This window comes from Drosophila virilis, chromosome 4, assembly GCF_030788295.1.
Source record: "Drosophila virilis strain 15010-1051.87 chromosome 4, Dvir_AGI_RSII-ME, whole genome shotgun sequence".
Lineage (NCBI taxonomy): Eukaryota > Metazoa > Arthropoda > Insecta > Diptera > Drosophilidae > Drosophila > Drosophila virilis.
Genome location: NC_091546.1, coordinates 21,680,854 through 21,705,575, shown reverse-complemented (window position 1 = coordinate 21,705,575; position 24,722 = coordinate 21,680,854). Strand labels below are relative to the sequence as shown.

The following is a 24,722-nucleotide window of genomic DNA, read 5'->3' as shown; positions in this document are numbered from 1 at the left end:
TATTAAACAATTTCATATAGTTTTAACAAAATTTGACAAGCCGACCAATTTTTTGTTGTAATATACAATATAGATTTGTAATTTATTTGTATAGAAGGATGCTAAATATGCTTGCAACGCTGCGGTGATTACCATTATCTATTAGACATTTATTGTTGCTAATCGTAATTGTAAACGCTATAATCTTTATTTGTTCAATTTTTCATTATTATATATACTTTCCAAATATGCCCCAATACATTGTTTGATGATGGCATTGAGCCAACTTGTCAATTTACTAGGTTCTAACTCCAATTCTTTTAATTCCTTCTTTAGTGGGCAACGCGCTAAACTTGTTATAACAGATACATATGTGTGTGTGTGTGTGTGTGTGGGTGTGTGGGTGTGTATATATGTGTGTCTGTCAGTGTGTGTATGTGTTTTATATCTATAATGCATTATGCACAATGCGTTAATATCTGTAGTGTACATACGTATTACAATTGTTGTTTAACATGTGTTCGGCTAATAATTATTATTCAATTTAATATTATTTGCTTTTATGCATTTGCTTGCTAACATCGTTTATAAATACTATCGCCCCATAGAACTGCATATCAAATATGTATGTACATTATAATAATTCTATGTTCATAATGCCATATTGTAGTGTAGCTTTATAGGTATAAATGGGTGCCTTTTATAATAGTATAGACGTAACATATAAGTATTAGTATTCTACAATACATATCTACAGTTATCTTATTACTCGTTTCTTTATCTGCTGGGTTTATTATCTATGCTGTCTTTTTCATACACTTTAGGTACCATAATTTTCTAGTTGTAGGATCCTATTTACTCGTATAGCTGTAGGGCTTTGTGGTATATACAGGAATGTAATTATAAAACAAATTAAAAATGGTTAACTTAGAATTATGCTTGGGCAGGAATGAGAAAGCTGGTAGAATAAAATGACTTACTTAATAAAGTACAAAGACCTAGAGTTTTACATATCTGGACAGCTGATGTAAGCATATTTGGGGAATGTAATAGAATATAAAACATGCCTGATAACTGAACTTAATCTATAAACTAATTAAAACTAGCTGCCTTATAAGATATACACTACGCAAGACTTTTGACTAATTGCACGGTTTACATTTGCTTTTGCGTTATATATATATATTTGCTTTTATATATATAGAGCCTAAGCGGACTTTTTAAGTATGTCAAGTATAAAAACATATTAAACATATTTGATTGATTGTTGTACACACACAAATGCATGCACATATAGTCTAGAATGTTATGATAAATGGGGATTTGAACTCCATGCTTCTGACAACTAGTTGACTTTAACTTATGCTTTTCTCGAGATTCGTTTAGGCGGTAAGTTTTAAAAGCTACCAAGTCCTTAGTTCAAATATGTATAGGTTTACCAGTGGGTGGTCGCTTTTATGGAGGCGCCGCCGCACCACAACAAGTTGATTGACTACTTTGATTAGTTCGAGCAAAAACTGTATGCACATATATATATGCATACATATGTACATATAGGGATATATGCATTTAAGTATAAATTACTGATAATTAAACTTGTAACAGTCTTTTTGAGTTTACATTATACGAAAACAAACGTAGCAAAAGACTGAGGGGTAAAACAAGAGTAACTGATCAAAATAGGGACAGAATTAAGTGGTTGCTTAAAATTTGAATTATACAAATTGTTGTATACAATATACTATAGAGTATAAGTAAGTATTGTGGGCAGTATCTGGCTATAATACTTTAAAGTTAAGGTATCCGTGTATATCATAAATGCGTTTTATGCGTACAGTTGAAAACGAACATGCAACATTTAACATGAACTTAAAGTTGACAACGTTTTTGCTCTGTAGCCCGGACTCCAACTTCTGCTCCTCCTCCTCCTTTTCCTGCTCAACTCCTTCAGTTTGCATAGTTGTCGAATGAGCCCAAATACTCCAAAGCAGCGCGATAACAAAAATGATATTGATCCTGTCAAAGAAAAAAATTTCTAATTATTTTCTCTGAAATAATAAAGAAATTTTTCCACGGATTTGGGGCAAAGCCGAATGAGTCGAAAAGACTTTCTTCGGGGTCAGCTCACCTCCGTCTGCACCATGGCCGGTCGCTGGGAGCGCAATATGCGCACCGTTTGAAACACATCCAGCACCCCCTCGTATTGCATGCGTTCCAGGACAATGCTGAGCGTGATAAAAACACCTGTGCGTCCCACTCCTGCCGAACAATGCACCGTTATGGGCCCATCCTGGCCAAACTGCTCCTTGGTCTTGTGCACCTGCCCAATAAAATCAATGAAGCCCTCACCAGACTTGGGTACGCCCTGCTCGGGCCAGTCGATAAACTGAAACTGGCGCACCGTGCGCGATGAGCCATCACGAGCATCGGTTACCTGCATAGTTGGAAGCGAATAATTAGCAAAGCATGGATAACGTGGAATGTGATTTACCCTACCTTAAACTCGCGGAGCTTGTACTGTGGCATATTGTACTCGGCGATGGGATCCACAACATAATACTGATAGCGCACGGAACGCTCGTGGGGCCAATATTGGAAGCACTTCTCCTGCAAAAGACAGAGAAAGAGTGAGAGTAAATACTTGAAAGAGGATACCGAATGAAGGAGAATATGTCAGCTTACCCTGCCCATTTCCTTGAGTTTGGTCAACATAACAACTATGGTGGAGTTGTGCTCCCAGAGCATGCGCCAAAAGTCCTCAGCAGTATCCTGCACAGGTCCCTGAGCCGCAATATAGGCTGAACGATAGCGATAGCCATCAATGAAACTAGCATTGACATAGTCACTGCCCTCGATGCCATGAATGGGCGTTAAATAGACGCGACTCGACTCATAGGGCAGGATGTGCACCAGGCGATTCTTGTGCTTGTTGCAGGCCAAATTAGCGGTAACAAACTTGGAGGAGTCCATTTTAACATTCGAGAGCTTCTTGAATTCCACCTCCATGCCCGAAATGCTCTCGCCCGGCTCGGTGGTGAGCAGCTTCTGCAAATGGGTATGCAGATTGCGTGCAGCGACCTCGGTCAGACCACAGATGATGGCCTCCAGTATGGCATCGTGTATGAAGATGTACTGATCCTCTGTTTGCACCATATAGTTGCGCTGAGCGCGCAGGCACGTCACATGGCCGTAGATGTCAATTATCTTCTCGTGCTTCATACGCTCCAGCATCGAGTCTATTACTATATAGCAGCCAGTTCGACCCACGCCTGCCGAACAATGCACCACAACTGGTCCAGACTCGGGTGGCGTCAAGGCGCGACAGCGACGCAGGAACTGTAAGAACGGAGCTGGATGATCGGGCACACCGTGATCCGGCCAGGCCGTAAACTGTAGCTGCTTGATCTCGCGGCGATCGTTAAAGCCCTGACGGCACAGCTGGAACGTGCGTATGCTGTAGGTGGCCAGCTCCTGGGTTTCGGTGATGGTCACAAATATCTGACCGTAAGTCTCAGTGCCGCGCGTGGGCCAATACTGATCGCATTTGATGCGCGTGCGCTCCTCTAAACGGGTCATCATCACAATGGTCGCAGTCTTCAGCTCCCAGCACATGCGCCAGAAGTCTGCAAAGGTCTCCTGCAGCGGTCCCTGTGTGGCCACATACGCATTATGCTTGCGATAGCCATCACAATAGTTGGCATTGATATAGTCTGAACCGAGGACGTTCTCCTGTGCGGGCAGCTGGACGCGAGAATGATCGTAGGCTGTGACATTGGCATAGCGATTCTTGGACTTGTTGTGCTCGTAGTTGGAGTTGTCCCAGGTGAACTGCTGGCCGGGCTCGATGCTCTCGTACTCTTGCGAGAACTTTTGATTGTCATTGGACTTGAGTCTTTCAATGTGATTGGCAAACTCGGAGATGGGTATGGGCGGGTGTGAGATCATGCCGGGCGTTTGGAAGTTCAGTCGGCGCATGTCCACGGGATCACTGGGCGTTGGACCGGCGCCCAAATCAGCGGCCATCAGTGGACGCGTAACTGCCGCCTGGTCGGGCGTCTTGCAGGGCTGGCGGCGACGCCTAACCACATAGAGTACAATAAGCGTGGTGGAGACAACAAAGGCGGCTATTAAAGGCAGCACTACCCAGAGTATCTCCGGCTCATCCTTATTGCGATTAACCGAAACCTCCGGCTCGGAGGGCCAGTTAGGATCCGGACGATGTGGTCGTTCGCCGGGCGGCGCCTCGCGCATATCCAGCGACAGGAACTCAGAGAAGGGACTGGACGTATACAGATGCTTTTGCGGCGTATCCACCACGGCGCGTACAAATATCCGATAGCGTTTCTCGCGTTCCAGTTTGCGATTGGTAAAGTTGTGATAGTCATCTCCCGAGCCAAGGTGGAAGGTAAAGGGTATAGAGCGCTGTGGAAATTTGGCAGCTATGTACGGTGCATTGGGACGCTCCGGTTTATTGCGTCCGGGCAGCAGGTCATCTGTGAGGAACTGATCGGGATTCTTGTGTAGATTCGATTTGTCCTCGGGCACCACAACCAGATAGTAGTGCGAGATGGGGCCATACTCTTCGGATGCCTGTGGCAATATGACCAATATTTCCTCGCCATTCACCACACCATAGAAATCTGGCTTGACCATGGGCTGTGGCGCTGCCATTTGTGTGGTCACTGTTATCTTCGTTGGCGGCCTGTAGGAATAATCCGAAGGTATCGCGCTCACATTTACATTGTACGTGGTAAATGGACTCAGTTCGTTGATCGTGTGCGTCTTCACAAAGTGCTTCAGTATAATCTCACGCTTCTGCACCGTTTGCGTCTGGGAGAAACCCTGCGAGTCCACAAACACCTTCATCGCATCAAAGCTAATCTTGTAGTTCACCGGATTAAGGCGTATGGGCGGGGACCAGGAGAGCGTCATGGAGTGTGTGCTGACGTCATGGGCGCGCAGATTGAGCGGCACATCTTCGGGCTTGATGCGCACCGTTACCTTCTCACTCAGGCGTCCCAGTCCGTTCTTAAATCTCGCTGCAATGGCTACGGCGTATTGGGCAAACTTCTCCAGGTTGACCAGGTCTGCCGATTCAGTTAAACCCACCGTCTTCGTTTGCCAATCATCGAGATCCTCCACAGCCGTCATTGTGTAGAAGATTTTATAGCCAAGCAGTTTTCCGCGACTGGGCACCGGCTCCCACCAGATTTCGGCTGTCTGCTCGGAGGTAGCCACCGCCTGTACGGACATTGGGGCACGTCCCATGTCGCGCTCCGTTTCAATAATTAACTTCTCGCTAAATGGACCCGCGCCCTGTTTTGTGTAGGCACGCACGCGAAAGATGTACTCGGTATTCTCCTCCAGGTTGGTGAAGACCGCTTTGCGCAGCGTCATGTTGCGCTCGGAGCCCAGGCCGTGATCGATCTTTTTGTGGAACTGCACATCGTAACGTGTGATAAGTCCATTGCGATGATCTCGCGTTGGCGGATCCCAGGTGACACAGACCACATCGGGTGTCTGAAACCGTACAGTTATGTTGGACGGCGGTCCACCGGGTGTGCCCTCGGGCGTCTGGAAGATCTTGACCGTCTCCTGACCGATGCCAATGTGATTGCTGCCCGCGACCCGGAACTCGTATTCCACCCCACGTTCGAGATCGTTGAAACGTTTCTTGGTCATTTGCGGTCCCGACAGCATCTCCTCTTTTAATGCCTGATCCTTGACGCCCCAGCGTAAGCGATAGCCACGCAGTTCGCCGTACGTTTGCGCCGGACGCTCCCACTCCAGCTCGATGGATACAATGGGTTCGCGTTCCATAATCTTCAGACTTACCGTTGGCCGAACGGGCACACCTCCGGGCGTTTTTACAATAACCGCCGCGCTGCGATCGCCGTCACCTTTGCGCGTTAGCGCGGCCACTTGAATTGAGTATTTTGTGTCCGGTTGCAGCCCGGTTACACTGTACTCCAACGTGTCGACCACGTCGAATTTGAAGGGTTCGTTGAGAAAGCCCTTGCCCTGGTAGAAAAAAGAAATTAATATGAAAGAAATAACATTTTATTTTCCTTATATCCCTTCTTATCCCTTTTCCCAACTCACCTCATCTCGCATTTCCTGCACGTGAATGTGATAGCCACGTATGATGCCATTGCGATCCTTTTCTAGTGGCGGTTTCCAGCTCACATGTATCGATGTTGAGTTCAGTGGCGTGGCCTTGACATCCTGCGGATCTCCAGGCACTAGATACGACGACGAAGAGACAAGAGATTAGCTTAGAGCCAGCAAAAGTAACGTTCTTTCATAGAACTTATTTGTATACTTAACGAGTACTTAGGAGTTAACTTAGGCTAGTATAAAATAATTTTTGGGTTCCTTATGGCTAAATAGCTTAATTTAAAGACATATATATGGAACTAGAGACATTAAAAGCTAAGTGCTAAAGTTGCCTTAGACCCTAGGAGCAATTTACAAAACCAGAACAAACTTAGCTCAAAGTCAACCAAGTCACCACATCACAGTTAGAAATCAAAATATTTAATGTATAAGTTGTTAAATCGTTAAAAGTATCAAAGATAGTGCTGCTTAGGTGCTATATGTATGGTTATAGTTAGGTAGGTAGGTATAGTATATAAATAATGAAATAAATAGGTGGTTGCTCAGTATTAGGTGCACAAAAATTGAATAAGAAGTGCAGTTGATACCTTGCTAAGTATATAGAATAGTACATACTTATAGAGTAGTTCAAAAAATGTACACAAAAACTTGACAATCGAAACAAGATCGAACCAGTTAAGGCTCTTTACTTGTTCAACTCTTGCGATTGGGCAAAACCAAACATGTAAGCATTCAAAAAAGTTTTTACTGTTCGTGTGCAAAATCGGATAAAACAAAACATATGATTGAAATAAAAGAAAAAACATATATATATATATATATGTATGTAGATGTACGTATATATTAGATCGTTAGATATGGGGCTCTTGTGAAAAAAGTCAAGAGCCCAGTTACAAAATCCTCGCAGACTTTTTGGCTTTCAAAAATGTTGTTGTTTGTTGTGAAATAGAAAAAACATGTCAAAAAACAAAAAGAGATTTGATTCTTTAGTGATTGGTCAACAATATTCTGGACCAGTACAATTAAAAGTAAACATAGTACAAGATATTGTAGATATAAATATATATAGGTTGCTATGGGGCATTCTTAAACATTATAGTCAAACCATTTAAAAAATACTCACTCTTTTTCTCTAAATAGATTTAAAAAGGTTTTTTTATTTGTATTTTTAATATTAAACCACCATCCATTAAATGTTGCGTTCAAAAATCAAATTTCGCAATATATTTTGTATTCACATCAAAAAGTTTTCAAAAATTTTGTGTTACAGTTTTCCATTTCGAGTTTGCATTCAAAAAAAGGTGCACGAAACAGAGCAAGTAGAGTGCAAGGTGCGAGTGGCCAAGCAAAGATATATTTGGTATTTTTTTAGTGTGTGTGTGTGTGTTGGTTTTTTTTTTAAGTAGTATATGAAAAAAGATATAAGATATAGCTTTTTAGTTTACAGTATACAGTTTCAAAAAGTATTTAGTGCATATTACGGGATTCGCATGGAATTGAAAATTATATGAAATTATAAAAGATAGTTTTTGATTAAATTAAGATGAAAATAGTTTATCAATTTATCTGAATATATATTTAAATATGATACAAAATGTACATATTTGTTGGCACACCCGCTTTGATACTCTACAAATGTGTTGCAGTTGTATAAATATTTAGTATGATGTGGTATTTTGTAGAGCTTAAATCTTAAAGTGAGCCTAGGTCTTAAAAGTAACTTACTAAAACAATTTGTTATATAAATCTAGGTATATGTATATATATTAATTTATTATGAGTTTTTACAATACTTAAAAATCTTGCTATTTGCAGTATATAACTTTTAATTTAATGTTCAAATTTTATTCACTTCATTAAAAGGTTGAGCAACTGCATAATAAAAATTATTCAAATGCAACTCGCGGCACAAATGTTAAATTATGCTTCATTAGTGTTCTCCCAAGCACTGCACGTGGGGGCAGAATAGTCGCGTGGGGTTATATGGGCGAGGGCAGAGGTACATCAACTGTAGCACTTTGCAGTAGCTTTGTCTGTGTCTTGTCATTTCACGTGCATTCACACCCACACACACACACACACACTCACACAACTAACACACCCTCGCACACACAATCTAATAACACGTGCATAGTAAAGGAATATAAAATAATTAAAATTCTACCGTTAGGAGGTGTTCTCTAAATATATTTCTTTTTTTTCTCTTTTTGTATGCTGCTGAATAGAAAGAACGAAGTTACGTGCAAGTCCTAAGCTAAGCTAAAATTTTAAGCTGATTTTTTATATAGCCCGTACTTATTTACCCTTAATACCCTGTAAGCATAATTATTTTGGGCACATTGGTAGGTGTTTGTAAAATTCTTGAATTTTTTATTACTTATTTTGGTAGACTTGAAACACAATAATGGCGGACATATATGTCTATTGAGATCTTAAATATGTCTTGATAAATTTTAATTGTAGAACGGAAACTGATTTTTAATAATAAAGGCATTCGCAGAATGCTTTATTTTTCATGACTAGAAAATATTTTCAAAAGTACAGATTAATTCTGTTATGTATATATCTTCTAAACATATTAGGAGGCTTGTTGCATGGAGAATATGAGCAACTGTAGGTTGAGTATACCCTCGAAGGTGTCAATTTTTTCTGTGTTTCAGTTGCTTTTTTTTTTTTTGGTACTTTTGCCATTTTGAACGGAACGTGTGTGTCTACTGTAGCACACACAAAAGGCAAGCTGCCTGCATTACGGAGTGACTGAGTGGAAGAGTATAAAAAAGAACCAAGCAAGTGCCCAGCTTTGGGCCAGGTGCTATTTGCATTTCGCATTGAAAGCGAAGCTCAGCGAAGCTAACAAGCGCATCATCATAACGAAACATATACGAAAGTATATAAAATAAAATTTGAAGAAATAAAAGCTTTATACATATACTTACATATGTGGTAGGAAAAATACTGTAGCATACTTATGAGCTGACCCTTTAAGTGTGAAATGCTATAGCCGCAGGGGTATCAATGGGAGTGACTTTGTCACACACACCCATACCCACACACACAAAACACATACACACACACACACACTCACACACATTGTGCTTAATTGAGTACAATTAAAATATAGTAGGCGACAAAGACAAAGAATTGAGTTGTGTAGAGAATAATGTGCTGACTACACACGTGAATGTGCTTGAGGTGCATTGCTCATAATACATACATTCATTTTTCTATCACGAAAGAAATCAAAAAGTAGCTTTACGTATAAATTGTTATTGTGCACATATTGTGTGCGCCCATTGCTTATTGTAGATATTTTCTCTTTTGGCATACGTGTGCTAGGTGCTTCCAGGTGCTTTTTCAGTTTTGTTTTTCAGGTGCTTTTTCAAGTGCTTACCTAAGTACATTATCAAAGTGGCTTTTGTAGTGTGCTTAATGCTTAACTTAGTTGCGATTGCCCGACTAGAGACGTACTACTAGGTGCTTAATGTTACGTAAATATAATTCATTAGCTGTGCTTAAATAAATCAAATTAAGTGAGTGCCAACTTTGTCTCATTTTGTCGACAAGCTTCAAATAAAAACAAAAGTAGATCGGTGCTTTATAAAGAATGATAGGTATTTTAACAAGCAGTTTAAAAGCTAACAAGCAGTTAATTAATGTACGAGAACCGGATGTTAAGGAAATGAGGCGTAGAAAATATGGAGATATTTGAAAATAATGATGAGGGAAGTGCAACAATGTCGAGCTCTTTCAGAAAAATGAAAACTCAAAGTTGTTCAACAAATCTGTTGTTGGAGTAAGCAGTTTTGGATGTTTTAAAAGTTGGAGCTAAATTATTAGCACAGAAGTTTCCTTTTAACCTTGTCCATACATCTAACTTGGTCATACTTTTAAAAAAAAAATACATCACTAAAAGTGGTTTAGGCTAGAATATATTACAAGTATTTAACTTTTGAATTTAAAGTAGCCTTTTTTTATATTTTACTACAACATATCGAAGGACTTCTTCGTTTTTTGCAAACTTTTCTATGGATTTTAATTTTAAATATTTCTTTTTTCAATACTATTCTTTAAAAAAGGCCTAAAGTGACTTCTTTCCACTATAATAAAGGCAGAACCAGAAAATAGTTTGATTAATTGAAATATATTGTTAAAATATTGAACAGACTTCTGCTTAATTATCTCACAAATGCTGATTAACTATATATTGTTGAAATAATTGGCTCACTGTGAACTGCAAACTCACAGAAACAAAAAAATTAACAATTAGTTGTGCAAAAAATGTAAGCATAAACAATAAAATTGGTTCCATTGTTGCCTTAACAAATGGCGGGATCAACCAAGAGGGGGCTCAGGTCCGGCCACAATAATAACAAAAACAGGCGAGGGGTCCAGAGAATGGGAATGGATCGAATAAAAAATGCTGAACCAGATGCAAATGTGTTAACTGGACAAACATGCAGGTGATGGCAAATAAAACTTAATCAAATGTGTCAACAGAATACAAATTAAATACAAAAATCAAATAATTTTTATGCGAAAATCAATTTAAGGATTTCGCCATGTTGTTGTGTATTTGCAATGCGATAAAGAAAAAACCATACGGGGGAATGTAAGGGGCGGGGCTTCAAAGTGCAAAATGTTTGTAAAAAATTCAGTGCAAATATCAAAAAACAAAAACAAACTCGGGAGCTTTGTCCAAAAATATACATCGAGCTGCTGCAAAATGTTATTAAATATGTATGCATACATGTAAATATATATACACACATATATTTATATATATATATATATAGGTGTGCGGCAACTAAAAACAAAAAATAAATAAATGCAGCCAAACGTTTTGCATTATTTGCCTTAGGTACACCACAACAAAAGAGCTTATGTATGCTGGCATTAGGGTTCGGGTAGTACGGGGGTAGGGGGTTGATATTTGAATACAACTAGGCCCTATTTAGGCTTGTTTGTCGGGGTAATGGGAGCGCGTGTTTACATTTATAATTGCATAAATTTAATTATGTAAATAAATCAATTTAATATTTAATGCGGCTCTTTTGGTGGTTCGCAGAAAATAAACAACAAACAAACTAACTAAATTCACAAAAATCATAATTTGATATTTGTTTAGATTATATTTATATTTGTTTAAGATATTTAGTTGTGTGTTTGTGTTGGTAAGTTAGTATTTGGTATAAAATCTGGTGCGCTTACAAAAACACAGAGCTCATGTTCTTATTATTTTTTTTTTTTTTTGTTCTTGGTGCTATACAAATTACCACAAAAAAGTTGATGCATTATATCGATCAAAAATTATCATATATATATTTATAATATTTATCCAATTCGTGTATTTTGTTTAAGACGAGTTGAGAGTCAAGTAAATTAACAAAAATTCGTTCTTGCATATAATACACATTATAGGAGTTGTGCTAAAAAAGTTAGTTTCTGATTTTTCATAGAGATACAAGTGCAAAAAGTAGTCAAAAATTGCGCCAAAAAATATGCAATTTTATAGTACCAATAAAAAAAATTTTTTTTTAACATTTTTTTGATAGAATTTTAACAATAAAAAAAGCATACATAAGTATGAAACGAAAACAATTTAAAGTGGGTTCAACATAAAATTGAATGTTCGGACAAGAAATGGTAAGAGATAGAAGTAGGGGATGATATTTCGATGTCATATAAACAGAATACAAATTAAATTAAATATCCATAATGGTTCAAGATCGAAGGAATCCTTAAAATATTTTTAAATGTCAATGGAGATTTTTCTCTGGATTATTTTATTTAAATAAAAATAATGATTGAATTTTTATGAAAAAATTCGCAGAACTATTTGAAATAGAATTCGTTTAGAATCTCCTAGAGCGATATAGATATGGTTGAATATTTTGATAGAACATTTTAATTAGAAATTCACTGAGCAGCTTAAGCATCCGAGTTTAAAAAGGTTTACAGATTTAGGTTTTATTAAGCAGTTTCTTTATATATTGATTAGTTGAGTATAATTTAGTTAACTCGCATCAGAAGCATTCGATTGAAGTTTTCTATCTGTAAAAATCGAAAATCGAAATATGTCTCTTTAACCAAAAAAAAAAAATATCCAGGAATGTATAATAAAAATAATACACTACAAAAAAAGGGGGATATTCAAATGTATAAAACATAGCTGCATTCAAAAATATATGAATATTTGCAGCTTTTCAGAACATATATGGTATATATGTATGTAGCATATGGTATTTACTGCCAGTCGCATATCTAAAATGACTTTAGGTAAACACACACACACAGGCACACACAAATTTTGTTGATAAAAACCAAAAACAAAACGCTCCATTGCGGCGTTCCGGCAGCTCCTGCGTTGGGATTGCTCGATATCAAAATTCAAAAATCGTATACAAATTTTCGTTGATTAGTTATGAGGCATAAGTTAGGTAGATAACGGTTATAAAGTTATAAACTAAAGTAAAATAGTAATAAAAATTATATGTATCGAAGAGATGAGATTAAAAATAAGTTTAATCAAAAAAAAAAAAAGTGAACCGATAAATGAACAAAGAGAATACGACTTGAGTTAAGACTTACGCATAGGTAAGATTGTCATTGGCATACATACCATCCTCTTGGGTGCGCGTTATGATCGGATGGGAGCGCGGACCGTCGCCCACCGAGGTGCCGGCGAGCACCCAGATCTTGTACTCGGTCCAGCGCTTGAGCTCGTCGAGCACGATTTGGGTCATGTTCAGGGTCAAGGTGGACGCCTCGTCGTCATCGCGGCCCACCTCCACGAACAGTACCTTATAGTATACGATGCGACCGTTGGAGCGCTCCGCGGGCGGAGGCAGCCAGCTAAGCGCTATAGTTGTCGAGCTGTTGGCAATGGCCGTGATATTGCGTGGCGGTGCACCTGGTACTAATTACATAATAGATGGTAACGTGTTGTTGTTGTTTTTTTTTTTTTTTTTTTTTTGGGTGATGTGCATAGAAAATTTGGTTGCGTTATAGCCAGAGATATTTGTTTTTTTTTCATAGCGTTCAGCGATTAGCGTTTAAACCAAACCAAAAATAGTTTCAAACCAAAAAACATGTAACGAAAGAAAGCACAAAAATCATGTTGAATAAATGACGTAATGGATAGGCATAAGTATATAAGGTAGGCATATAAGTTAGGTATATTAAATAATAATTCAAATAAGATTCAAGACATTAATTTTATAGATCCAATGGTTTATGCAAATAATGTTTTTTGCTTTTTGTTTTTTTTTTTTTTTAGCGTTTAGCGTTTTGTTCTATTTTGTTAGAGAAGTTCTGCTTCTCGCTTAAATTAAATTGTGCATATTTTTTGGTAACGATTTTGAGCTGAAATTTTTAACTAGCTACGAGAACGAGTGAGCAAGAGACACACACTGAGAGCAATTTATGTATATAAACTAATAATACAGGAATACATTAAATATTTAAAAGCGTGCATTTAACAAGCTATATATATATATTTAATATTTAATTTAAAAAAATACATAAAAGTGTGCAAATATTTAAAGCTAGCTTAAACTAATTGGAAGGCTCACACACACACACACACATACATTAACACACGCACAGTGCGAACACACATGGTATACGGAGATATATGAACATTTAATTTGCATAAACCATGTGGCTATGGGTTTTATATTTAACATTTTTTTATTTATACGTTAAGCGTGAAACTAGGAGTTAAAACATAAAACTAACTCCGACTCTAAATTTAGATTAGTATTTAATAAAAATATATATATATATATTTGTGTTAACTCAAGGCCAGAAATGATTTCAACTATACTCAAAACATTTATGGAAATAATATTATGCACTACACGTAATCGACCCGTAATAAGTTAAATTTTCTATCAATTGCAAAACCATTGCAAATAACTTATGACAAACTACAGGAAATAAGTCAATTTAGACCACTGAATAATCCGCATGCCAAACTCATATCTCATTTAGCTAAACGTTTGCTCCCCCGATTCTGTTTCTCTCTCTCTCTCTCTCTCTCTCTCTCTCGGTGTACTTCTCTTTTTCTCCTTGTGTGAACTGTTTGTGTAGAACTGTGAGCACAATTTGTGGCTGCCACAGAACAATTGTTAAGCCAGGAACCACTGGAACCACTTAAACTTTAATTATGCGCAAAATCATACAAGTATGCAAAACGTGCAAATATGAAAGCCAAAAGTGATGCAATACAAATACATATAGAAAATATATATATCATTTTAGATATAGTGTCTATATACTATTGCCAGATACTACAGCTACTGCTGGCGTTTTCCTTGTACAATTCGTCTGTGCGCGTTGCTCTATTAAAATGTATTTCAAAATCAATTACTAAATGCACACGCAAACAGAGAGGCACCAGAGAAGATGAGTAAGTGAGAAAGAGAGGGATTTGCTAATACAGCAGTAGAGTATTGTCTAGAAATTCTAGTTTGTGGCTTTTTGTGCATTGGTGCAGTTCAAGTTGCAGTTGCATTAAAAATTTGACATGCTGAGACTGAACACAAGTTGCAGATACTTTTAAACATAATTTGTTTTTAACTGAACACTTGCAATAAAATAATGGCATTCATGTGCATAAAATTTAAATATCAATAAATATCATTCACATTTAAAGAGAAATAATCTTAAAAATAAGTATATAAAGAAATATCTGTTCTGTTGTATGCAAACTGTCATGTGGTGATGTTTACAGTGTTGGCTAACGTGAGCAGGTTTTGTTTATTTTTGGGGGTTATGTTTCACCAAAAGATCGAAACTGGATGCAGAAACAATAAGCATTTATATTTTAATATATATTTTTATATATATTGGATATATTTATATATATTTAACAAGATTCGGATGCTATCAACTGAGCAATATTCTGTCTACAATTTATTATAAGATATGTGGAACAAGTCAAAAAAAGGGCGTGGAGGCAACTAATCGCCCAACAACTTTGAGAAACGCCCAGAATGCGAATTCTTGAGGTAAAATAGGATGTATTATTGGAAATAATTTTGAATTAATTTATTATGTATTTTTGGTGGTGAATCATTGGTGAATCATAATTATTTTAACAGAAGTTTTTTTTTTATTTAATAACTGAATAGAATTGGGCCCATAACTAGTTTGGTTTTGTATATTGTGGATAGTATACCTAACTCAGCTGTTGTATGTATGTAACGTATTATCTTAACTAGACTAAGGTATGTACAGGTGTATTTAGGAGTAGTCTAGTGTATAATATAGTGTGTGTATAAACTGAACTAAGTACAAATAACTTGCAAGAAACTAGAATCACATTTCATACAATATATATATTATAATAAATATTTGTATATATAAATATTATATTAATATTTAATTTAGGCAGAAAAGTGCAATTCATAACACACCTTACTCATACACACTCGCACACACACACACACACACACGCTCGATTTTTACCTGTCTCCTTGAGGGTGGCCATAACACACAAAAAATGCACACACACTCCCATATATGGCACACATAAATTTATATAAAAGTATTTCAACTGAATAATCAACTACACTTATTGAACATATAAATATATATAAATATATATGTATGTTTATAATTAATATGTAATTATATAGTTATATGTTGAAACGAAATTTATGTTTGGAGTCTTTTTTTTTTGGTTTGTACTTAAACTAGAGCAACTCGTACTCGATTTCTACGGCTTAGTTGAGTTTCGTTTTGTGTTTTTTTTTCTTTTTTTTCGTGGTACCTAACTTAGGATTAAGCAAAAGCAAAGCACTTACCATATTGCTTGGTGCGTACGGGTATGGGCGGCGTGGTGGCGCCCTCGCCACGCTGGGAACGTGCTGCCAGCCAGATATAGTACAGGGTATCGGGATACAAACCATCAAGCGTATAGGACTCAGAGTTCGAGATGCGCCTGCAAATGATTTTTATGATTAAATTTCTTGCTGTCTTATAATATAATTAACTGGGCGTTGGCGTGGGGGAGGGGAAGGGGGCTCCAACTCACTTGTGATGATCCTGATTGGCATATGTGTCATTCCAGTAGAGCTCATAATGTACAATATTCTCGCTGGAATGCGTCGGCTTGGACCATTGCAATGTGACTGCGGTCTCGCCGATATCAGTGGCCCGGAAATTGCTCGGTTGTGATGGCACACCTGGGTATATGTATAAACGTATCGAGGCATTCACGTACGCACATATTTGGTTTTCGGTTTTGGTTGGTTTGTTAATAATGAAACGGAAATTACGGAAATTAAATAAAATACAAACAAATCAATGTGGCATTTATTTATATGCGCCCACTCAGATATAATGATTCAGATCAACACACTCTCTCACACACACACACAAATACACACGCACACTTCACTCTGAGATATGCAAAATTGTTGCCAGTTGAAAATAAATGTAGTTCAGCCTATAAAATTGATTGAAATTGCACCCCCCCCGTCCCACAAATAATTGAATACATGCGTATTGCTATTGCCATAACGAAGGAAGACCTGTCCCCATTTTAGACACATTCCATTGTGCCAAAGTAATATTTTTGCATGTGACCATCAACTGTATCCATTTAAAATGGGGAGAATAATAAAGTTATGCGAAAATCTGAAATGGTGTAAAGCACATCACCAAACCCCTACAACTTTGTTCTGATTGTAGTTTGGGAGGAACTCATTTTTATTCCGTTCGGCATCAAACTCAGCTCTAAAAGATAAACAAAAGATAGTTATTTGTATACTTGCTTTACGCCTAAGGTCGGAAAATGCATGAGACTTAACACTTATTTCAAGATTGCATGGCATTATCATTAACATTATCTTTTAATAAGATTTAAAGATTTTGCTTTCATGATAATATCAAAGTAATCTCCAGTAATCCCAGAGTATATCCTTATTAGATATTTAATGTGTGCAATATTTAGTTTAAGCTGTCTGATACTTGCACTTGAAAAATAAATGAATGCATTTTGCATATATTTTCAGTTGCAATTGCAAATGGAAATCCTTACGCTTGCAATACAAAGAGCTTATGGTCAAAGAGGTTGGCCCAAACGCAGCTAAGCGCATTAGTCAGTATCTGCAAAAGCAACAAATTCAAAGTCACACCATAAACTAGATGACCAGCATCTTCCCGTCTCCCCTCGTGCCAAACGCCACATTCCCGCCCCCTTGGCGCAACGAGATTCCCGCCCTGCTAGACGAAGTCCTCGAAACCACAAAGCTGCACATCAATGTATGGGAAATGCAATTGCTTCAGCAGTCAAATTTAATGAATATTTGCTGCATGCACTCGCACACACACACACACACGTAAGTACACATAGATACGCATAGTTGTAAGTAAATTTTATAAATGGGTTTGATTCAAAATCAACTTGGCAAACTACAAAAAAACACTTGCTTCCAAGTACATAAAATGGCAAAATTGTCAGAGAACGAAAATGATGTTAGGTTAACAAAAGGAACTAGTTTGTCTTAATGTAAAACTAAATATTCGCTTCATGACAAACTAGGGAATTAGTTAAACGAATTGGCCAAGTTTATGACAGAGTTGCCAAATCGCTTTAAGGTAGAGACGGATTTTTGAAATTTAAAATACCTATTTTTATTCATGGAAGATTAGAAAATTAGCTAGGGTAATTTGTGTTTATTACTGGTTTTTGACAGCGTTGTCAGAATGTATAAATTTAATTTAAATTCAGAGAGAGAGAAAGAGAGGGATAGGGAGAGAGAAAGCACATAATGCTGACTAAGTTAGATTGGCGTTTATTTCTATTTGACGATAAAAACGAATTGCCAGATTGAAAGAGATTGTATAGAGGTTAACAAACATCTACATAATATGCATTGGACTGAACATTTTGGACATTCTAATTAAATAATTGGTGTTCTCTATGCGGGCCGTTTAAACCGAGCTATTCAATTAGACATTTCACCACTAATTGGATGAGATTTGGCTATCAATATTGGAGGGCAGCTGGCACTCACCTTGCTGTGTCTTCACCTGCACCGGAGTGGACATGGGACCGGCTCCCATTGAGGTGTACGCCTGCACACGCACCGTATAGATGGCATGTGGCGTCAGTTCCGATACGGTTGTCAGTTCGCTATTGTCAATCATTTGCGAGTTCCATGAGGCCTCCGGTTGATTCGAATTGGTCGTGTAGTACACCTTGTAGCCCTGTAAAGAACGAGAGAAAGTAAAAGAACGTTACGAAGAAACATTGCGAATGGTATAGCTGAAAAAAAAAAAACAATATATGGCACTTTCTATTGCACCAAAAACATTAACTTAAACTATTCCATTTCGAGCTCATTTAAAAGTGGCATCCTTATGTGCTCCCAAAATCTTTGGCTTAACCATAAACTGCAAGCAATTGGTAAGGCTGATAGCCTAGAATGAAATATGACCTGCGGTCTCAGATTTGCGTACTTTATAATTTTGGCATTGCGGCGAGAACTGTTTGCAGCTGCAGCACGCCGTGGCACGAGGCACACAACAATGGAGACCACAGCCATTGCGGCCTAGCACTTGACTCGATCAACGTGCAGCCCAGCCAGGCAATCCAAAGCCAGTCAGAAGGCAGCCCGAAGGAGCCGAAGGATCTGGCTTGGGTGGCTTAACTGGGAGCCCAACTGGCTAACTGTTGTGTGGCTTTGATTTCATTCGCACATTTGCATTTAAACGCTTTGCTCCCCTTCTCTGGGCCCGCCTGCGTTTTAATGCCAAACATGGCTAACGTCATTTGGGCCATTTCTCTGCCCCCGGCCTTTCGTTTCGACGTGACAAAGTGTCGACCCTTGGCCTGGCCTGCAGACATCTGTAGCCGGAGCTCGAGTCTGTGTCCCTGTTCGGGTTGTTGTTTAATATGCGTACTCAATGCCAGGTACTTACGGTCACTTGTCCATTGGGCGTCTCTGGTGGCTCCCAAGTAATAACCATCGTTGAGGAGCTCAACGGCCGCACTTGCACATTACGTGGCGCACTTTCCATTTCTGAAAAGAGACAGACAGATGAGAGAGAGAGGTGAGAGGTGGGATAAAAAGATTATTACCATTGTTAGCACATTTAAATGAAGAGTGGACGAGAAATTATGTGAGCTATTTTTAGCTCAGATTATGGGAAACCTAAAGAACTTTTTGGTTTAGTGTGGGTCTAATAATTTCAGTCAAAATATACCATAGTTCAGAGGCTGATTAATAGTAGTTAAAGCCGATTATCTATCTGATAGACGTACCGATTAACAAGCCCATCGAAACTAAGCAACAAGTTGTCAAGAGAGTCAAACAGAATAATTGCATTTGGACTAAACTAATGTAGTGTTTTGCATTAGATACTCTATATAAAAAGGGTTGAAGTATGATGAGCTCATAATAGTTTTCGATCCTTCACAAACAAATGCGCTTTAAATGCGACTCGGTAAACGCCAGACCCCAACGCAGACAACCTCGAAACCTCGCGCGCCATCGGTCATGCATATGCAATTTTGTTAAATGAATTTTCCGCATTTGAGCAATAGTCAGGATTTTAAATCAAATGCGGACCCATAGCTGAAAATCGACCAGGACATGACAGCGTGGGCACATGCATCATCAAATGAATGAGGCCGTGGGCGTGCGTATCGAGAAACCAACGCTCCACGCAAATGTTTTGCAATGCAAACAATCATCCATCACAATTGCTGGGAATGGACTTTTGCTAAATGCCCGTCCGTCCGCAGGAGTCGTCATTGTAAACAGTTTTGTGCTGCTGCCACGTAGAGTCCGGCGCATTATAGTGCGAATTTTGCATTTATAATGTGCAACGCAATGCTGCAAAAACATGTACAGCACAACATATAACACACACACACACACTCACACACGCACACACACTTTAACTGATTTTTGTTGTGCGAAAAACAATGCTAATGCAGCTAGAGTCCGCCGAAGTGCCCCAACTGCCTGTCGTCATATTTGAGGGCTGGCATATGCTGTATGCATATAATATCTATACCCTAGAAATGTTCATAGTGTTAGGCGGGTATATTAGGGAGTAGAGCTAACAAATCGGTTCTTTATACAATATCTGGACATCCAGCTTAGATCAGAAAATAATTCGAATCTATTAAAAAGACAACCGACTGAGCGTAATAATTGTTCATCCAGGTTTTCATTATGCAAGTCAACTAAGAACTAAGAAGCTGAAAGCAAAATCATACATTTGGACTATATTCTAGCTAATTTAGTAAGAATTCAGTCCTGTAGGTTCTTTGGAACTGTATCCATGGTATTTATAACCAAGGATTTATGGGTCATCTAGAAACCAAAAATATTGTTGATATTTTTTACAGATTTGGCTGAAAAATACAACATGAAAAATAAGGGTTTTTGTATAATTTAAGTGATTCTATATCTGTTAAATAAAGCCCGATCGAAGACATACGTTTCTGGATTCAGGAAACTCTATAGATTTGATAGTCCACTAATTTTTATTGCACCATCTCTTAATATTGACAGAAACTGTAATGCTACTTTTGTCAAACTGTCTCAAATTATAAGATGTGCGTATTTGAATGCCAATCGATATTCTCGATCCGTATGAATCCGAAAACGTTTACCATTCGAGCAGCGATTAATATATGCTTTTTATATTTCACTTGTAATATTTTGAACAGATTCTCACGACTGTTGGAGTTAAACTAAAACAGAATTATGTTCCGCGGACTCAATGATTGACAAAGTCGACCAACAGAAAATAGAGCAAGCAACTTATAAATTCGAGTGAGCGCAATTCGAAGGTAGATAACGCACAAGCAATTAAACATATGCATCTCACTCAAGAATATACACACCTCAAAAAGAACATGCAGAGATAATCGCCAGATATGAACATATAAATTTACATATGTGTGCTCTTGCATTATCTACCTATGCATCGCGCTCTCACGATTTTTTGTTTCTGCTTATCGTTTCTTTCTGGGCACCGTTTCTTCAGTCCACATTACGCTCGCACAGTTTAGTTCTCTCTTAGCGATCACATACGCACATATATATATATCATATAAGCGTATAAGCACACACACAAGTGCATGCAGAGGGAAACGCTAGGAAGCAAGTATTATTATTATGATTATGCTTATGATTATGCTGATTATGCTTATGAACATCAATCATGATGAAGATTTCTCACAGGCACAAGCTTTTGATCTTTTTTTATATATAAGTCTAATATTTTGCAAAATCCTTTTAAATCGCTTCATCTATCTTAATGGAATACATTTTAAGCATCACATAGTTTTATAAAAGCTTAAGCGGCAACTACTCAAGCTCAATTGACTTCTGAGGAAAAACTAACACAGAATAATATTGCGCAGGTCGGCGCAGGCAAACGATCGGAAGAGAAATGCGTACACGAGCGACTTTAGATTATGATGTAGATAACATGGGCGAACACACACCCAAACAAGTGTATGCAGCTGGAGTCGCATGATATGTGTTTACTTTATTATTCTCTACCTCTTCTGCGCGCTCTTACGATTTTTTTTTGCTGCTTATCGCTCTAAGCCTCTGCTCTGCGCTCGCGTAATTTAGTTCTGTAGGTAGATAGATAACGTACAAGCAAACGCACACACAAACTGATGTTGGGTATGCTAAGTATGTAAATATGTATGTATGTAATGCTAGGCGCACATAAAAAGGAAATGGTGGATTTTTTGGATATACAAGCAATGGGAATACTACGCCAACGAATGTGTGGGAACACGGAGAGTGAAGGCTTGAGAGGCTACTTTTGCGCTCAGAGCACTGCAGCAGTGCAAAAAGGGCGCACAGCAAAAAGAACAAGCAAGCGATCATAAGTAGATTTTGTAAAGAAACAATTCTTGTATTGAGCGATAAGTCCCAACAAAAATTTATGTGAACGTGATGCACAAATATGTGTGGGTGTTTTCTTCTATACAGACGTATGCAACTCACTGACGCGATTTTTAGTTCGTTCTTATTGGATATGACATTTTACGATTACTTTCAAACCTGGCGCTGCTACAAACGACTTTAAAATAGTGCAATTGTGTATAAAATAAGCTTCATATAATACAAACTACTCGAACCGCGAGTAATTCATAATTGTGCATTAACCAGATACAATTTTCGACAATTAGTAGATGATTGGTGTTAATATTAAATGTGTCTAAATAATTTGCAATTGAGTCCATCATCTGGGGCTCCTTGATAATATATTCAGCTTCATTTATAAAATATTTTTCATATCAAATAAATATCACCTGGCATGACGATACTATGCACCGCTAGGTCTTAAGGTAAACGTAAAGTGTCATCTCTAAATACCAGGCGCACATAATTTGAAGCTGTTGATTTATCTTAATTTGCCGTCGCTTCGACTAAGAAGGTCTGTGCAAAGGGTGCTCACAGCAGAATATATGGGAATGATATTGAAATGAATGAAAATTGCTATCTCGCTTACACATATGTGCGCAAACGCAACTCGGCGCATTAACTGTAACTCTCCTTTTGCTTGGCGCTCATGCAAATTCGTGCATACATATAATTTCGCTCGCGTAAGCGGATGTTGTTGTTGTTGCAGCAAAAAGAATAACAGAATGGTTGCCGAATAGTGATGGCTGATCAGAATCAAGTTAACACGCCATATAATAACCACTTCTGCTGCTAACATAACGCTTTATGCATTTCGGGTAACTTAAGGCCGATCTTTTATGGATATACCTTTTTGACTTGTTAAAATAATAGAATAATAGAATATCTGAATGATGATGTTATATACTAATGCAAAGTAGTTAAAAAAAGATATATCCTTAGGTGATCGGCATTTATATATATAATGTGTAATTTATTTTATATTTAATTTGTCAAAGTAAATATTAAACTTTGGCTATAATTATGCCAATGGCAGCCACCGCCCGGCCTTAAAAAAACGTAAAGTGCCATCTCTAAATACCAGGCGCACATAATCTGAAGCTGTTGATTTAATCTTATAATTGTCGTCACTTCGACAAAGAAGGTGCGTACAAAGAACAGCAGAACAAATGGGAATGGTCTTGCTATCTCGCTTGCACTAATAGGTTAAGGCAGTCGAAGTTTTAACTGTAACTCTCCTTTTGTTTTGGCGCTCATGCACATTCGCGCAAACATATATTTCGCTCGTTTGAGTGGATTTTGTTGTTGTTGCAGTAAAACGAATAACAGAGGAGTTTATCTAACAGAGAGAAATGTTTTATCGGTGATATCGCCAGAGGATTGCCAGTATAACACTAATTTGGGGCTTTCATTGAATGTATTAAATTCGTATAATTACAATTGAATGTTTAAGTAAGAAACACAAAATTGCATTTCAGACACAAGTGAAGATTAGAATCGAATTGAAAAATCGATTTACTCCCAAAAAATTACAATTCAAATTTTGCCATAACTTGGCAGCACCTGGAAGAAGCATTAAGAGGAGAATTCAATATCATAGCTGCTGACAAAATTGGGTTAATGTTGAATTTACAATTCTTCCAAATTCAAAATAGCAATTCGAACAAAATTAATCAAAGTTCGCGAAGCAAATATAACATGCCTTGTTCGGGTAAATACAGATGTATTTATTGCATTTTATCTTTAGAATCAGCTTTATGTGTGGATGCATACTGCAGCTGTTTATAGGGTATACAACAGTCGTGCATTGCCCTAAATCGCATTCGTAAATGCCTGAAATACAATTGTGAGGCGTGAAATTGCTGAACAACTGCACAGTAGCAGGATGAGGGAGAGAGAGACAGAGACAGACAGACAGAGAAAGCAGATAGACCAGATAGAAATCGCAGCTGAAAGGGTGGGAGGGGAGTGGCAAAAGGAAGCTCTGCTAATTAGTGGGCAACAGCAGTGGATCGCCTCAATTGCTGACAAGCGCCAGCATGTGTTGTTGTTGCTGCTGCTGCATGTTGTGTGCCTTGGGAGAGGGTGTTTGAATGGGTGTGTGTGTGTGTGTGTGCGAGTGTGTGTGTTTGTGTTGCATCATTTCCTTTTCTTGTGCTTCTCAATTGGTTAATGGCCAATCAATAAATTCCAATTCTCACAATTTTACTGCAATATCTACATGGTGCCACTGCAGCGTTTTACCCACAATTTATATCGCACCCATCTCATCTGTTACACGAGTGTGTGTTATGTGTGTGCGTATGTGTGTGTGTCTGTGTGTGTGTGTGCGCTGCACGGATAGAAGCGTCTGCCATTGCCATTTGCTGGGTCTAGGCTAAGATTTGCATGCAGCACATGGGGCATTCAAAAATTGCAATAGCTTGGCCTGGCAAGCGACTGGGCAGACACACACACACACACACACAGAGACATCCTGACCGAAGCGAAGCCTGGCTGCCAGTTATCCTGGCAGCTCCTTTTGCTTCTGTGCATCGTGTGGCAGCGTCACGTAAGCTGCATTTAAGAGCATATACATTACATACGGATACGCTCCATTAATATGTATCCCTTGCATGCCTGCTCACGCCTACTGCTGTCTGCTTATAGCACATAGCACTAAATTCTTAGCAGCCTCCCACACATACACACACACACACACATGCACACAGG

General features: G+C 38.1%; 1 protein-coding gene across 7 annotated transcripts in view; it reads right to left on the bottom strand.

The window, feature by feature from the left end:
- Positions 1-165: 165 nt before the first annotated feature.
- Positions 166-24,722, bottom strand: part of Lar (tyrosine-protein phosphatase Lar) — a 152,663-nt gene continuing 128,106 nt past the window's right edge. For 5 of the 7 annotated variants that reach the window (XM_070209009.1, XM_015172573.3, XM_032437775.2 and 2 more), the window contains 10 exons: positions 19,030-19,130; positions 18,123-18,315; positions 16,136-16,286; positions 15,906-16,042; positions 12,716-13,012; positions 6,082-6,221; positions 2,662-6,000; positions 2,476-2,586; positions 2,108-2,413; positions 166-1,995 (listed from right to left, as the gene is read on the bottom strand). In XM_070209009.1, the coding sequence (XP_070065110.1) occupies positions 1,927-1,995; positions 2,108-2,413; positions 2,476-2,586; positions 2,662-6,000; positions 6,082-6,221; positions 12,716-13,012; positions 15,906-16,042; positions 16,136-16,286; positions 18,123-18,315; positions 19,030-19,130 (4,844 nt within the window). In that variant the 3' untranslated portion in view covers positions 166-1,926. The remainder of the gene's footprint in view (positions 1,996-2,107; positions 2,414-2,475; positions 2,587-2,661; positions 6,001-6,081; positions 6,222-12,715; positions 13,013-15,905; positions 16,043-16,135; positions 16,287-18,122; positions 18,316-19,029; positions 19,131-24,722) is intronic. The other 2 variants (XM_032437778.2, XM_032437777.2) reach the window with 1 other exon arrangement.